Source organism: Triticum aestivum, chromosome 5A (genome assembly GCF_018294505.1).
Source record: "Triticum aestivum cultivar Chinese Spring chromosome 5A, IWGSC CS RefSeq v2.1, whole genome shotgun sequence".
NCBI classification, from domain to species: domain Eukaryota; kingdom Viridiplantae; phylum Streptophyta; class Magnoliopsida; order Poales; family Poaceae; genus Triticum; species Triticum aestivum.
This window is the reverse complement of record NC_057806.1, coordinates 477,372,733-477,389,397: the sequence shown is the minus strand read 5'-3', so window position 1 is coordinate 477,389,397 and position 16,665 is coordinate 477,372,733. Positions and strand designations below refer to the sequence as shown.

General features: G+C 50.8%; 2 protein-coding genes across 3 annotated transcripts; one reads left to right on the top strand and one right to left on the bottom strand.

Annotated features, from left to right (window-relative positions):
• The first annotated feature begins 6,249 nt into the window (after nt 1-6,249).
• On the top strand, nt 6,250-9,063 carry LOC123104165 (IRK-interacting protein). 2 transcript variants are annotated; one of them, XM_044525926.1, is made up of 2 exons: nt 6,250-6,810; nt 7,281-9,063. In XM_044525926.1, the coding sequence occupies exons 1-2, from the start codon at nt 6,529-6,531 to the stop codon at nt 8,874-8,876; spliced, it is 1,878 nt and encodes a 625-aa protein (XP_044381861.1). In that variant the 5' UTR covers nt 6,250-6,528; the 3' UTR covers nt 8,877-9,063. The 2 variants fall into 2 exon arrangements, with proteins under 2 accessions (XP_044381861.1, XP_044381862.1); XM_044525927.1 differs by lacking the exon at nt 6,250-6,810 and adding an exon at nt 6,836-7,140.
• Nucleotides 9,038-12,335, bottom strand: LOC123104166 (uncharacterized). Its single transcript, XM_044525928.1, has 4 exons — nt 11,608-12,335; nt 10,253-10,536; nt 9,887-10,114; nt 9,038-9,779 (listed from the first exon to the last, which is right to left on the bottom strand). The coding sequence occupies exons 1-4, from the start codon at nt 12,014-12,016 to the stop codon at nt 9,327-9,329; spliced, it is 1,374 nt and encodes a 457-aa protein (XP_044381863.1). The 5' UTR covers nt 12,017-12,335; the 3' UTR covers nt 9,038-9,326.
• Between the last annotated feature and the right edge of the window lie 4,330 nt (nt 12,336-16,665).

Below are 16,665 nucleotides of genomic sequence, written 5' to 3'. Positions count from 1 at the left end.
GGGGAGTAGACTAGAGCGGAGTAGAGGTACTAGGGCACACCTGAGCCTGACATTCCTATTTTTGCAGAGCTCACCTGGCTTCTCCAATAGTGTGCATGTTGCCATAAAATTAGTAGCGACGAAAGTCGTTGTCAATTCGAAATGGTTAGATTCTTTTCATGGACCAGCCTAACGCTAAGTCCTTGTCGTGCTCGCATTCTTTTGAATTTATTTAAGCCCTTTTAGTGATGTTCGTTGAGTGAAACGACATGTTTCCGTTGACTATGAGTCACCTGTGGCGACTTCAGGTACTCATACAAGTACAGTGTCCGTGCGCATATTTATGGAAGTGAGTGTACATGCTTAGTATCTGCAATTGTGATGTGCTTAAAATAAATAAATAAATAAAACAACGAAATTCGTTGTCATTGTGATTGAATATGACACCTTTATTGCTCAGGTCAAGGGTCAATATTACATCCAACATGCCACGAATGTCAGGAAACAGGAGGGCGCCCGAGCTCCATGTCTCACCCAAGTAATGTTGCACCTTTCAATCGACCTTTTCTTTTCTCATCTCATAGGTTCTTTTCTCTGATGAACATAATAGTTGCCATTTTAGTTCTCATCTTCTTTTCCTGTTCCCCAAATGAAAATGTGTTTCTAGCACTTGTCACGTGTTCATAATTCCAATCTGCACATGCAAAAAAGATATTTGCAAACACATGAGTTTTAAACACTTGAACAATGACGTGAATCAACATGTAATTTGATGGTTAGGACAATGGTATCCCAACCCACAAGAGTTCAAGTCCTTGACATGGGTGCTTGCATTTTCATGGATTTATTTTAGTCCTTTCGGCGATGTGTGTTTAGTGGGAGAAGACGTTTCCGTCGACTACAGAGGTGTTTGTGGCGACTTCGCCAATCTCAAGAGGATGTGCTAGCTCCTTCTCTCGAAGATGCTCATAGGGGTGAGTGTATATGCGTATGTATGAGCATGTGCATCTGTACCATGGTAAAATAAACTTGAACAGTGGCAGGGCTTGGTGTCAAAAATAATGGGCTAGGCCCATATACCATTTCCGAAATCTCAAAATGGCTCATGAATAAATGGCAAGAGTTGGTTCTAAAGTTTAGTCCCACCCAAAATTTAGAAAGCGTTTTGTGTCGTCCGCCATCACAGATCGTCTTCCTTCCAAGTCAGGCGGTGCTACTCGTCGTTGTCTCCAACACCGTCTGCATCAAGTCGTCACCATCATTATACCAGCAGCAATGGAGCATTTAGAAATGAACAGTGCGCACGCCGTATGATCCAATCTCTTACTATGGTTGAAAAATATATATAGTCTTTTGCTTCGCCCCTCTTCCCCTCCCATCCCCCACATCTTGACTAGCTCCGCCAGTGCACTTGAAATAACTCCTGCCTGAAATAAGAACAAAAAGAACATTTAGAGGCGGCTGTTTGGATTGTTACCATTTTTGCCATATATTGCCATATTATTTTGCCACACTTGTTTTACTTGTGTTGCTTAAATTGTTAGCCACATTTTAACTTGTCTAAAGGAATCTTACCATAATTTTTGTGTCTATAACATTTGGGGTTCACTGTCATAAAAATATTCTTGCCTTAGGTGTGGTTAAAACCAAACACCCACCTAACTTGGTCAAATTTGTCTAAGGTGAGGTATGGCAAAGTGTGGCAAGGAACCAAATACCCCTTATTCTCAGAGTAAAATAAATCATGTATGTATGATTTTTATGTGAAAAGGACTCATATCTATTATAAAGGTTCATCTGTTGGAGATATGCCCTAGAGGCAATAATGTATGATGATATTTTCTATGTATTTATGAATAAAGATAGTCCTTGGACGTTACTCCCTCCGGTCCTTTTTAGTTCGCATATAAGATTTGTTTTAAGTCAAACCTCGTAAAGTTTGACCAACTTTATAGAAAAAAATACCAACATTCACAATGTGAAATCAATACCAATAGATGTGTCATGACATAAAGTTTGATACTATATAACTTTAGCATGGTAGATGCTGATATTTTTTCTTATAAATATGATCAAACTTTATGAAGTTTGACTTCAGACAATTCTTATATGCAGAGTAAAAAGGGCCGGAGGGAGTATCAATGATGTGTATCAGCAAGTATGTGACTTGTTTTGTGAGACTATGCATTGTATGATGAACGTCCTAAAAGGTCCCTAGTCGAAAGGGTTGTGTGAACGCGCAGCCGACTAGACTAGCATATGACACGGTCGATGGTTTGGTCTCACTAGCAATGGGGCATTGGATGCTAACCAGATAATATGGACTCGGAAGGATCTGGTCGGATTTGACGTAGTCAGATCCGAGTTGAGATAAGGTCCGAGTGGACAGACCCAACTATGAGACGCATCGATATGTCATCTGTAAGTCTCTAGTACAACATACGTTTTATGTCCTAAGACCTGAGCTGGCGCATGTACTGGGGATGGTGACAGACTTGCTTTGGGCCAACCAAATGCTACTCCGTGACTGGGTAGTTACAAAGGTAGGTTTCGGACTTGTCCAGACCCATGCTGCGAGACATGGTTGAGCAAGATGGGATTTGCCCCTCCGATCATGAGAGACATACTCTGGGCCCCTCATGTGATCCGACCAAGTTAAGCATGGCCATGCGATTAGGATTATGAGATAATCCAGTTTGTGGTCGACATCACCTGAACAAGAAAGAGGTTAGGCTAGCACAAGAATGACAGACTCGCCTTGAGCCCGACAATATATATCGTGTGGCAAAGGGAACAGATGTGTGATGTACGGGTTCGCCTAACCAGCTTCATCAGACACTTGGAGTCGGCACGCTTTGCTAGAGTCCGCTACCGACCAGGTGAGTCGAATGTCATATGACTCGCGACCAAGTGAACGAGAACCTAAGGGGTCGCGCGCTTAAGGGAAGGAACCTGTGAGGCCCGGTTCGACTCCACGAGTCAGAAGCGATCCTACTCGGACTCGGATCCAGGCCGAACAGATTTTGGCTTTAGGGTCCGTGCGAGGCCCAAGTGTTGAGCCTGCGACGGACGCCTATATAAAGTGGGGGTGCGGCACACTCATGCGGTTGATCGCTTCGGCGCTATTACTAGGGTTTGCATGTGTTGTGAATAGACACCTCCACTCGTCGCCGGTTGTGTGATTGGATCTAACAGTCTGTCGCACGACGTTCCTCCTGCATGCGCGGATACCATTAGAGGCGGTGCACTTGCACCGCTCCGGCGAACCTGTACGTTGGAACCAACGACCGGTTGTTCGAGGGAGATCAGACGAGGAGGAGATGAGCCACGTGGACGCGCTGCCCCAACTCTTCTTCCGCTCACGACACTGCGCGTCTAGTGGTAACGATCTGTGATCCATCTCCCGTAGCATGTTCTTGGTTGTTCTGCGCGTAGGAAAACTTTAATTTGCAGTCGACGCATCCTACCGTAGAACCCAACAATGGTAACGATCTGTGATCCATCTCCTATAGCATGTTTTTGCTTGTTCTACGCGTACGAAAATTTTAATTTATAGTCAACGCACCCTACCATGGAACCCAACATCATCAAAAGTAAAAATACACATCAAACAAAATAAAAAATACATCAAGATCTTTGGACCGTCAAACTACAGTTGTCACCGCCAGAACAAGCCGCCGACGCGCTGATGCCCCCACACTCATATCATAGCCAATCTAACCCTGATAACAGCTAGGAGGTCTTCATGCACGTGCCTCTAAGGACCAACGCTCTAGAGACAGAGTAGTCGCCATTGAATCCTTGAGTCGATCCGAAGAACCTGACACCAAATATCGCGAAGAACTTTGCCAGCGAGGTGGGGTTGAGGGACCCTGGTTTGGGGATCGGTTGTGGAGTTTCTGACCGTCGAGGACGCACCACCAACGTGTAATGAATTATTTCCGCCATGTGCTTGTTCGGGAGATGTCAATTGGCATCGGCGAGGACGTATGGTGTTTCGGTAATGACTAGATATGAGGCCCCACTTTTTTACGCTTCATCTTGGTTGTCTACGATAGCATCATTCATCAGAGTGGGCGATGACAATTTAGTAACTTGGTCTTCTGGCTTATTTTTCCGTTTGGCGAAGCATATGGCTAGCTTTGGTTTTGTCCGGAATCTAGTGAGGTTAGACATCCTTGGTTGTGTCTAGAAGGATTGGGGGCGATTGTCCAACCCTCTTTGTTGACTTCTTCCTCGGGATTGCGATATGATCCTCCATTCATTGTCCTTAACTTTTCTGGCTCTGACCGATGACTTCTTTGTTGGTACGTCAACAACGTTACCTTGGGTTCCGAGAGTGTTCTGGAGATCCATAGACGACATAAAGATTTGCTCATGGCATGCCGCCAGCGAGTCTTAGAGGAGAACAACATCAATATATTTAAGGATTTGTGAGTTATTGTCTATTTTCGAAAGGATACCGACACTTTCAGCGACTCCTAGTTTGATTTTTTTTATATATTTTTATAGAAAAAACAACATTCATACGACATATATAAACCATGTCACTGATTCTCTAGATCCAAATTCAACCCACGACTAAAAAGGACGAATTCATCTATGGATAGAGTCATCATGCATGAATTATCATTTCTACACGTGAATTTATAAATCAAATTTGAATCTGCACTTTTTTCAATATCATATCCCTCTCTTTGTTTACAATTCAACCGGCATTACATCTCTTAATAAGAGAGGGATGAGCTCGCTAGGAAGCTCAACAAAAAAACTATTACAAGACCCTTAACCAAATTTGCTAATTCATGAGCAACATAACTAGCCTCTCTGATAGTGCACAAATGAGGTATAAAGGAAGCTGCACGTGATATGATAGCAATCATCAAAGATTGTAGCCGTTGGACCTGCAGGTCGTCCTCCTTCATTCATTGTACTCATAACCTCAAGATTATCTGAATTTACAATAAGTTTGTTGCAACCGATTGACTCAGTAGATGTGTATTATCTCTGCCCTATAAAACTGATTTGAGCTTTCAACAATTTCTAATCCAGATGATAACGCCCACACATGTGGCATGTTTGTACTTCACCCACACGCGTTGATTCACGTTGATTCTGTTTTGCGCGAATCCTAAAGGAATCTGTTAGAATTTCAATAACACGTGGGCATCATCATGTGTGTGGGCGTTGGAGAGTTCGCCCACACGACCCGCAACACGCGGTTGCCTGCTGCACTATGTGGGCGAACCAGTTTCTGCCCACACAGTCACCACCTAGTCCACACGCGTGTGGGCGAACTGCTTTTCGCCCACACGATGCTCATACGTTGTTAGATGGCAACTGCAGTTGTGCGTACGTGGCAACTAGGTAAATACACATGGCAACTATGATTCATTGCTAGGTGGCAATTGCAGTTGCACGTACCTGGCAACCAGATAAACACACATGACAACTGTGATTAAACATACATGGCAACTATGATTGGACCACACATGGCAACTATGATTGGACCACACATGGCAACTATCCCCCGGATAACTAAAGTGTCAACCCGCGGATAACTATAGTTAACCAAAATAGAGGGAGTTGCCATGCTTTTAGAGCTAGATTTGCCATCACGATAACTAAAGTTGCCATCCCATAGGATAACTAAACTGTCTTCCCGCGGGTAACTAACGTAGGTGTGTCAGGATGTGTGGGCAGATTTCCTTCATGCCACATGCGCGGGATGAGGATGAGTTGTAGTTGTTGAGTGTGTGACACGAAGTAGTTGCGCCCACACGTGTGGGCAATTCTCATATTCGCTCACACATACAGGATATAGCCCGTGTAGGTTGCCTTTTGATTATGCCAAACAGGACGTATAAACGCATGTCTAAGATGCCACACGTGTGGTGAATATCGGGATCCATTTCTAAACATGTTTTTCAACGGTTTGGTGCGGTACACCTTGAGGACATCTACTAGTGTATTCCATATGCCTCGGAAATCCCAGCATTTCCCAAGCCCGTGCCAATTCATCATCTACTAGTATAAAATGTCTGCAAAAGTGCAAAGGGCCCTTAATTCTTGGTTTGGATTGGAAGGGACGAATCGGCTGCCGCTGCTCCAAGCAGCAAGCAAAGTAAATTAGCAGCAGTAGTGCTCACCCGTTTAATACTTGCACCGCCAATCAAAAGCGACAAGCGAAAAGCCCAAAAGAGGCTGCCAACCGGCCTCTTCAAAATGCGCAGTTCCCTCCCTCTCCCTCCCCCTCCCCCTCCCCCTCCCACGTCCACCTCCACCACCTCACTCTCACTCGCTCGCTCGCGTCCGCCGCACCAACCAGTCCCTCTCTCCCCACGAATTCCACTGTTCCCTTCCCCTCGCCTCCATTCCATTCCTCCTCCCCACCCGTGCCTGCCCCCGAATCCCAAGAAGACCACTTCCAGCCCAGCACCGCAGCGCCCGTCCAGCAGCACTACTGCATCAGCACAGCCTTGGAGCGGCCGGCCGAGGGCGCAGCCTTTGACCCGCCACTGTTCATCAGTCTCACAGTGGTGTGGCGCCATGGCCATGGCGGCCGCCGAGGGCTTCGACCATGCGGCGCCGTCAGGGGTCCCGCTCCCGGCCACCCGGCAGGAGGTCCAGGCCGCCGTCGCCAAGGCCGTCGAGCTGCGCGCGCTCCACGCCGCCCTCCGCCAGCGCGCCGCCGCGCCCAATGCCGGTGCCCGCTCCAGCGCCAGCCGCAGCCCGGCCACCATCCGCCTCCCGCCGGTGGTCGCGTCCCCCGCGCGCTCCCGGACAGCGGCCACCGCCGCCGCAGACGAGGACTACCCCGTGTTTACTCCGGTGAGCGCCGCAAGCCTGCTTGTACCACATGTCACCGTGATGGTCTGTGCCTTCTTGGCTTCTCTTCCCGGTTTAAGCGGCGTTGGTGGCATGGTACCATGGTAGAGGCGGCTCATTTACTTCTTGAGTCGCCCCACTGTTCTTGCCGTGCGGGCTCCTGCAGCCGCCGCGCGCGTTTATTGCTCGACGCAGCGGCGGTGGCCGGGCACTGGGTGGGCAGAGTGTACGCTAGCAACAGTTGGTGCAGTAATGTTAAATTCAGAGTCTCTCATGGTTGCCATCGGTGCCCACCAGGCTATGATCGCCGGTGATGTGATGCTTGCCAACTTGGTAGGATCCACGGTGCCTGCTCTGCTCACCGAATCTGTAAATCATCGTTCGCATCATTGCGGACGGACCTGTACGATTCTAATCCACCCTATGAGAAGGATTGCATTTCTGACTTGCTTGCTCAACTGAACATGGTGCAGACTTACGACGAGGAGCCCATGGCGATGGCCGCTGGACTCAACGACATCTGCCATGACAACCGGAGCCGGTCAGAGAACTGGGGCGGCATCACCTTGGACCGCGGCGGCGTCGGCGACGACGAGGCCGCCTACTCCGACTACGACGACTGCATCAACGGCTTCTCCTCCTGCAACAGCGACTTCCACTACGCCCCTTCGTCCAGCGAGAATCACCTCCGGAGCAGAGGCGTGAACCGGATCCATCCGGCCTTTCTGCAGTCCGCGCCGCTGGCCGGCCGTTTCCCGGCCTCGGCCGGGAGGGCGACCTGCGCGGGAGAGTTCAAGATGCCGCCGTCGTGCGGCGGCGCGTTCCGGCCCGCGACGATTGGCAGGGACCACGGTCTGAACGACGCGGAAGCTCTGGGGTTCCTCGGCAGCAGCAGCCGAGTGCCATTTTCATCCAGCCACCAGCCCCCGCCGTCGGCGCACTCCCGGGCGAAGCAAAGAGGGTCGCAGATCCTTTCTTGGCTCTTCGCCAAGGGAAAGAAGAAGCCGAAGCTGGAGACGCCGCCGCCGACCACCGCCGTCATCGAGCGCGGGAACATGTCGCAGCTCCTCAAGGAGTGGGGGCTGCTGTCGCTGGACTCCCTTAGGAAGGAGCTCGCGGAGGCCAACGCGCACCGGGACGCCGCGCAGGAGGACGCCGCCGAGATGAGGTCGTCGCTGGGGGAGCTGACCACCAAGATGATGAGCCTGGAAGCCTATTGCTTGGAGCTCAAGAAGGCCCTGCGGCAAGCGACGGACCACAGCGGCGGCGCCGACACGCAGTCCCACTCGCGGCGGTCGTCGTCGAGGTCGATCGGGGCGAGCCGAGAGCTGCCGGGCAACGGCATGCCGGTGAGCCACGAGGCCATGGTGGAAGGCTTCCTGCAGATCGCCTCCGAGGCGCGCCTCTCCGTGAAGCAGCTCTGCAAGGCGCTGATCCAGCAGGTGGAGGAGCCGGACAACGGGCTGTCGGACAAGCTGAACCTGCTGCTCCGGCCGCACCAGCTCGCCATCATCGCCGGCCGGCACTGCTCCAAGGCGGTGCTGTACCACCTGGAGGCGGTCATGAACCAGACGCTGTACCAGGACTTCGAGAACCCGAGCTTCCAGCGGAACGGCGCGGCGAGGCACCTGGACCCGGGGCAGGGCCGGCGGGAGAGCTTCGCGTCCTTCGTGGCGCTGCGCAACCTGAGCTGGAGCGAGGTGCTGCGGAAGGGCACCAGGTACTACAGCGAGGACCTCAGCCGGTTCTGCGACCAGAAGATGAGCTGCGTGGTGGCCGCGCTCAGCTGGTCGTGGCCGTGGCCGGAGCAGCTGCTGCAGTGCTTCTTCGTCGCCACCAAGTGCGTCTGGCTGCTCCACCTGCTCGCCTTCTCCTTCGCGCCGCCGCTGCCCATCCTGCGGGTCGACGAGGGCCGGGCGTTCGACCAGGCGTACATGGAGGACATCCTGCCGGACCGGCGGCAGGCCCAGGACCCGTTGAGGGTGAAGGTCATGGTGATGCCGGGGTTCTATGTCCAAGATCGAGTGCTCAAGTGCAAGGTCCTCACAACAAAACAGCAAGACCAGTAGGATAACTGTCTGTCATGTTCATTATGTGTAACTTTGTTTAACATGTTCATTGTATGGCTAGCTAGTGTGGTGTGAGGGTAACTTAAATGTCAGAATGCTGATCCATCATGTGTTTGTCAGTAAATTCAGAGTAGGCAATTGAGCACCCGAGCACAAGGAAATGAGTAATATATGTTCCTCCGTTGTTTATGCCATGCTGAACAAAAACTATGTATGTATCACAACATGATGTTCAGATGCTATGAAACTCAGCAATCTCCCCTGATTACTTCAGAAACCTACAATGGTTCCGAAATCTGAACACTACTTCTCTAGGACAAACTAAGCAGCGCTGCCTAGAGAACTGGAGAATCAGGAAAGCTGAGAGAGATCCCCATCGTGTTTGTATCCACTTGATGCTTCATTTTGAGTCAATAAAATCCACCCTTTATCGAAAAAGGAAAGCTGAGATCACACCCAGTTGCTGACCGGAGAATCATCGAGCCGGAACGACGAATCCAACACAAAGTCTTGCTCAGCATCTACTCTATGTTCAGGGCTCTCGATGATGCTTAGGGGTACCTGAGGAGGCAGTGACAGCGGGAACGGCATTTTGGGAGAAAGAACGACGCTCTGCGCCGCGACACCGACGGGCTTCTCCCACATGAGCAGGTGTAGCTGGATGGGCTGCAGCGCGAGGCGGTGCAAGGAGAGCTTCTGGCTGAGGGAGATGGTGTCGAAGCAACGGACTGCGCCTGAACTGGAGATCATCCAGGGGAGGACCTTCTCGTTGGACACCCTTGATATGATCAGTAGTTTGGACGCCACTTTCGCCCGGTTGAATAGGTCGCGGAGCCCTGACCGCGTCGATGGCGCCTCGCTGTCCTCGTCGTCGTCGACCACCGATGATATGTAGATGAAACCCTGGATGAAAGAAAACAAAAGTTGCACGGTAGGTTAGATGGACATTTCTGAAAGCTGGAGTAGTGACTGGTTTTCTGTATTGTGTACAGTGGCAACTGAAAATGAACCTCTTCGGTGCGGCTCACGGCGAATCCTAGCCTGGTGTCACCTTCCTGAAGCTGTATCTCCAGCGGCATTTCTCCTGCCGTGGAGCTGTACCAAAGCCGGGCCGCCTTCACCACACCGATGTCCACCCCATGGTAATCCTCGAAACCGTAGAGCGTCGCGTTCACGAGGTTCGACATGTCGGACAACGACCCGGAGTTGACAGTGGCAGACGCCGTCTCCCCAGATATCTGAACATTTGAGTGTGTGAGGATGAAATCACTATCCGATCAAACTGAACCTTCACTAGCTATTGTCAGGTGCAAACCAACTGAATGTTGAAAGTTTGTTTTAGTAGTACGAAAATTCTGAAGTTAAGACGTATGCACCTTGGTGAGAAGAGCTTCGCTCTGCAGATTCATGAACTCGATGGGGATCCCTGAGTCCTGCGACGAGTAGAGCCATGTGTTGGCACGGGCCAACGTGTCCTCGAAGGACTCGTACCGGCACGCGTTGAGGTCCAGGGCCTTGGGGAGGACGAGCATCGAGAGGAAGCAGCTGGAGTTGGGCGTGCGTAGCGAGTCGCGCATCTTCTTGTCCCAGGGGTACGTGACGTACCCGTCCTGGAGCTGCGCCCGGCTCAGCGCCGATGCCACTCTTGTACCTCTTGTGCCTTTTGTCAAGGGAGAAGACAAGTATTTTTACATATAAATAAAGGTCATCACAATAATACTCCTACATTTTTATACTCTGTGCAAAATGTCAATTACGAATGGAAGCATGAACCAAAAGGTATCCAGAAGCAATGCCAACGAATTCCCCAAAATAAGGGATGATTTCGCCGTAAAATGAACAGCTAGAAATTGCAAGAACAATTGGAGAATTAGTAAACAACAACGTATAAATAGACTTTTTGTTTGCGGAACTTCTAAATTGATGTTAAGCCATCCATGGTCAGACCAGGCAGGTAAGACAATCATGGAGCAGCACTTCACCAACAGCGAAGGACAGAAATTAACTTGCAATACTTGCCAGGAAGCCACAAACGATGGCTGTTCACAAGGACCACCACGTCGTCAAGAGTCGACCATGACGCATTCCCCCGGCGGCGACAAGAAAACGAGTGAAACGCACGAGGTAGGGACGTACTATGGGAGGAATTGACCACCACCTACACAGATGGCCAATTTCCTTGACACGTTTCAGCGATGCATTCCCGTTTTCCCAACTTTACTATCTTCTCAGTCCACTTTGCTGCCTTTGTTTTCTGTTTATGTAGCTATCATAACTTCTAGTTAGTGACAACTACATGCACATTGGTTTTATATCATAACATTGTGGAAGAACGGACGTGAATATGAAATGAAGAAATTTGCCTCGCAACAATGCTCTAGTCTGAACCTCAGACTTGACAGCAAGCTTGTCTTTTCGCAACTGGCGTGGAGTAGAACACATAGGCAATGCGTGCGTGCTGAAATGAAAGCCAGCCCACATCGAATCTATCTGGCTGATACTCCTCCATGTTTTCTAAAGATTTTTACTAGTGTTCATACTGAAATTGAAATGTCCCATATCATCACACGCAGACGTTTCAGGCACCGAGAATTGACAGCAAAATTATCCAGTTCATAATTCAGTAGCAGATATCACTGTCAAATCTCGCAATTTCAGTCCATGAAATTCAGGGGTGGCTCTTGGGGATCAGGAAGAGTCGGCTGTATGATTGATCGAGTTGAGTATGTACCTTGGAGGACGAGGCACTCGCTCTCGAGGCGATCGCCGAAGCCGAGCACGTAGTTGGGGTCGTGGAGGGAGCGGAGCACGTACTGCTTGCGGGCGCTGGCGCCGCCGGGGTGCGGCAGGATGCAGGCCTGCAGGTCCTTGCCGCCGCGGACGCGCACCTCCACGGAGGTGTCGCCGCGCTTGAACGCCTTGTGCAGGGCCTTGTGGAGCCCCGCGCGGCCGCCCTTGAAGGGCGCGTCCAGGGACGCCGCGCCGGAGCCCAGCCCGACCCGGACCGACTCCACCACGTCGCCCTCCTGCACCACGGCGCCGCCGCCGCCCCACTCCTCCGCCTTGGAGCTCCCCGCCACGCACTCCAGCACCACCACCACCGCCGCCTCCCGCTTCCTCCGTCCCTCCTCCTGCTCCATGGCCCGCTGGTTCCCCAGAAGCGGTGACCACGCGCGCGCTGCCCGCTTTGGGCCGGCGCCGGCGGCCAAGTGGTGCGGGCGGCAGGGGAGCAGTCAGTCACGTGCCGCCCGTGTGGCGCGCGGGGGTCTTCCACAAGGAGAGGGGGACGGGCAGGGGCTCGGCTCGATCTCCTCCGGCTCGCGCTCGTATCCCTTCCCTTGGCCCAGGACGACGCCGGAGAGCGGCCGGCGCGCTCCTCACCAGTATTTTTTTTTCTCCCTCCCCGTGCGCGTGCGTGTGCCGAGCGGAGCCGGCAGTGTGTACGTCCGTACCGGCGCGGCGAGAGAGGGTTCCCTTTTAACGAGAGGGGGACACGGGTGGGGTGACGGGGTGAGGTCGACCAATCGCGTCGCATCGGGTGCGCGCCCCCTCCCTCGCGCTGCCGCGTCACTGCGGAGCGGGCCCCGGGCGGCAGGTGGCGCGTGGACCGGAGTGGCCGCCTCGTTGGGTTAGCGGTCGCCCGACGGGTTTGGGTTCTGGAGTCGTGTCAACCTCCCGGATTGGGTCCCTCTCCTCTCTGGTCGCTCGTCACGTCGCCGTACAGTGCTGTGCCGTGTCTGCTGGGACCATCTCATGCCGCGCCGCCCGATCGGCGTAGACACACACGTCACAGAAACGCACATGCTCGCACAAAGTCTAAATAAGGATAAAATTCCCCGGAATTGCTAGTTGAGCTCGATTATTGAAGAAAAATATAAAACCAGACCTTTTAGGTTCTAGGAAATTCTGAAAAAAATACGCACGCGTAGTAATGGATTTGCCCCTCAACCCTTGTGGATCCGTAAATCAGAGAGCATGCCGCAAAGAACGCAAAGAATTAAAATACCCCACTCCCTCATGGTGAACATCTCCTTGTGATCGAGATGAGTCCTAGTTGCCGGGAGGGGTGGAAGGGGTTGAATCGGAGCCCCCTTAGGTAGCCGTTGGGAGGGGTGGAAGGGGGCGAACCGGAGTTCCCTTAGGTAGCCGCTGGGAGGGGTGGAAGGGGGCGAATCGGAGTTCCCTTAGGTAGCCGCCGGGAGGGGTCGGAGGGGTCGAATCGAAGTTCCCTTAGGTAGCCGCTGGGAGGGGTGCAAGGGGGCGAACCGGAGTTCCCTTAGGTAGCCGCTGGGAGGGGTGGAAGGGGTCGAATCGGAGCTCCCTTAGGTAGCCGCCGGGAGGGGTGGGAGGGGTCGAATCGAAGTTCCCTTAGGTAGCCGCCGGGAGGGGTGGAAGGGGTCGAACCGGAGTTCCCTTAGGTAGCCGCCGGTAGTGGTGGAAGGGGTCGAACCGGAGTTCCCTTAGGTAGCCGCCGGGAGGGGTGGAAGGGGTCGAACAAGAGCTCCCTTAGGTAGCCACCGAAGTACAATTCTCGTTAAATTTATGTGCTTAGTAGAAATGAAGCGAACAAAGGTACACTCGCTTGTTGTCTTGTTCTCTGCCGTGTACTGGGATCGCTCGCCAGCTAGGCTTCTAGAATAACATTGTACGAGAACATAGGCTCGTGGAGTCAAGAGACACATGACCAAAGGCAGCATGCGTGTGCTGCAGTACCATGGCGCTCGGTGGGATGCTTTTTAGTCCGCAGCGGTCGCGCTAGATGTCAACGCGGGCTGCAGCAAGCCTGTCGTCGCCTCCAGCGGAGCATCCTGGAGGCCACTACTCCGATCCCTGCGGCGAGCTGTGGTGGAGTGGCCTTCATGGCGAGAATGGTCCGGTTTGAAAGAAGAAGGCATGCGAAAAAACGACGCCGGCGACAAGGAAGTAGAAGCCATCGAGGTCATGCGACATCCTCTCATGGCGATGTGCGGTGGGGAGTTTGGTGGTGGCCATGGGCAATGGGATGTCCCTAACCTGAATCTTCTACCCGACACGGGTGGTCATGGTGGTGTGCACCGGGGCTGCAGCAACCATGGCATCGGTGACTATCGTCACATTAACCTTTCTTATTCTATCAGTGGACGCTAGGGATTGGGACAGAGTGCAGCGGTGCAAGGAATGTGGCGGCGTGAGCAGGTTCCATGTGGACGTTGGGGCTACGATGTTCGCCGACTATGAGTGGCTAGTCGGGTGGTGTGCGATACCGTGGTGGCGGCTCACATGACGGACGCACGGGCAGCGGCCCTGGGGTCATGGTGGATGTTATAGGGTCAAACCCGCACCGTGTCATGGATGACACCCCCCCCCCCCCCCCCCCCCAACGAGCGAAGTGGTGGTCTATGGTGGCTAGATGTCCCACTCATATGTAGAGCCTTTCGGGCTTGGCATGGAGTACAAGAAGGCATGAGTTTTGGAAGAGTCGTCTTCAAGATGACGATTGAAATAATTCCGAGGTGAAACTCTTGTTTTGGCTTTGATTGGTTGGATTCGGCATTGGCGAACTTGCGTCGTTACCTTATTGAAGCCATTATCTTCTTGCTGATGTGTCGGCCTTCGGTGGTTGGTTTCGGCGACCATGATGAAAATCCTTGTCTCAGTCGTCTTCGGCCAGACTTGATGATGATGATGCAAGATTGTTTATTCCTTCTTGAAGTCATTGCAGCGGAAGAATTCGACTTAATTGTCTATTTTTATTCATATCTTATAATGGTTTAGCCATGGTTGCTCTTGTTATTTACTCCAATTAATATTAATAAGATATGTTGGGGGTTTAACCTCTTTTTTTTAAATGCTCACATTTTAACAATGCAATTTGGTCTGATGTTAAACAGGTTTGGTGGTTGATCCTAGTTATTCTAAAGAAATGACAATCTTGCTCAAGGAGGATCATCTGGAAAAAAACCAAAAGGTCTTTCCCAGATGGTCTTCCTCACCAATTGTTGATGGGTGACAAAGTTTGAACTAAGCACTCAAGGTGCTCTTAAACAAGCTCTCCTGTCTCACATGTCCCTATTTAGTGCAAGATCATGTTCTTGCATACTCCAAGCACTGGTGATCCCTATGCTCCACTCCCCAAGCAAACCTTGGGATCCAAAAGCGTCGGTCGTCGTTTCCATCACCCCACTTGAGTTGGAAAATTCGTTGAGTTAATATTTTCTATTGAAGAAAAAAATGGCATCTACACTATCTTCAACAGAAGTCCCAAAGGAGCTTTGGTTGCTTGGATGTTGTCCGATGATAGCTATGAAGAAAGACAATTTCCGTCTTGTGCTCAATGCTAATTATTTGAGATGTATAAGATGATCACCTAGTATTGATGTGTGTTTATATTGCCTGTTTTTTCCATTCAAATTGCTAGACTTGTAATAGCTACCAAACCTGGTGGTTTCACTTTTAATGGAACCGGGAGGACTTTGCCCCATTGTGAAGTCGTGATAATAAAAAGACTTGACCGCTAATGTAAATTAACTTAACTATTTTTCTACGAAATATCAAACAAAAATAGAGATAATTAATGTTCGCTAACCATCTTTAGAGAGTCATTATTGTCAACTCGACTTTGGAATGGTTATTTTTAAGTCAATTCATGGTAGCCATGAGGTCATTGTTTTCTTATCCATTTGCACTTGCACAAAACGTAAACTCTAGTTGATCAGTTCCCAAAAGGCGTCTCAATGGTCATTCATAAATATTATATCTCAATCATCTTGGAATAACAAAACAAAATTATGAGTGTGGTATCCATGGTTATGAACAAGTCCTCCCGAGTTTGGGGTGAAACGGAGTCTCTGCTCCAGAATTATACTTCCCTTGTCCATACTTCCTCTTGCGGCTGTCAATCTGCTGCTGCTTCCCTTCAAGCATGAGAGCTCTATCCACCAACTCCTGATAGTTATTAAAATTGGTCACCATCAACTGCATGCTCAACTCATCATTCAGTCCTTCCAGAAACTTCTCCTTCTTGGTTGCGTCTGTAGCGACGTCATCTGGAGCATAACGTGCTAGCTTACTAAATCCATCCACATACTGGCCAACAGTGTGCCCTCCTTGGCGTAAGTTGCGAAACTCACGCTTCTTTATGGCCATAGCTCCTGCTGAAACATGGGCAGTGCGAAAAGCCTGCTGGAACCGGTCCCCATATAACAGTGGCTATATGATACGTGACAGTGTAATTCTCCCACCATGAGGCTGCTGGTCCACTCAATTGGTGTGCGGCAAAATGCACCTTCTCAGCATATGTGCATCCTGCAGTGGTTAACTCCCTTCCAATCCTACGGAGCCAATCATCTGCAACAATCGGCTCGGTGCTACTGGAAAACACCGGCGGCTGCAACCTCAGGAAACGGGCTAAGTTGTCAACTGGGGGTGATGGTGGGTTGTTGTTGTTGTTGCCTTGGTTCTGAACTAACAACTGCATCAAGGTATTCTGCTGCTGGATCAACTGAGTGAGCTCCGGTGGAAAGGTAAATCCGGGGTCATGTCTCGGAGGCATCTGAGGGTTTAGAGGGAAGAGAAATAGAATAGAATAAGGTCTAGTGAGAAAACACTACCCATATGCACATGAGACAAACACAATCATATCAATCAATCAATCAAGCAAGGCATACAATCGGTCTAAAACTATCGTTACAAAAGTGCTTGGACTATACTATATACATGGTGGAATACTACTACTAATATGGTAGTCTACTAGAAATATCGATCGGTTGAAGACTCCATGATATCTGCTCTAGCTTCATCAACATAGTCA

What these genes read in the sequence shown, in the direction of transcription:
- LOC123104165 (XM_044525926.1), top strand. Translation starts at nt 6,529, where the DNA reads ATGGCCATGGCGGCCGCCGAGGGCTTCGACCATGCGGCGCCGTCAGGG. An exon ending in ACTACCCCGTGTTTACTCCG is followed by an intron (nt 6,811 to 7,280) that starts GTGAGCGCCGCA and finishes AACATGGTGCAG; the next exon opens with ACTTACGACGAGGAGCCCAT.
- LOC123104166 (XM_044525928.1), bottom strand. Translation starts at nt 12,016, where the DNA reads ATGGAGCAGGAGGAGGGACGGAGGAAGCGGGAGGCGGCGGTGGTGGTG. An exon ending in CGAGTGCCTCGTCCTCCAAG is followed by an intron (nt 10,537 to 11,607) that starts GTACATACTCAA and finishes CCTTGACAAAAG; the next exon opens with GCACAAGAGGTACAAGAGTG. An exon ending in CCGTGAGCCGCACCGAAGAG is followed by an intron (nt 9,780 to 9,886) that starts GTTCATTTTCAG and finishes TCTTTCATCCAG; the next exon opens with GGTTTCATCTACATATCATC.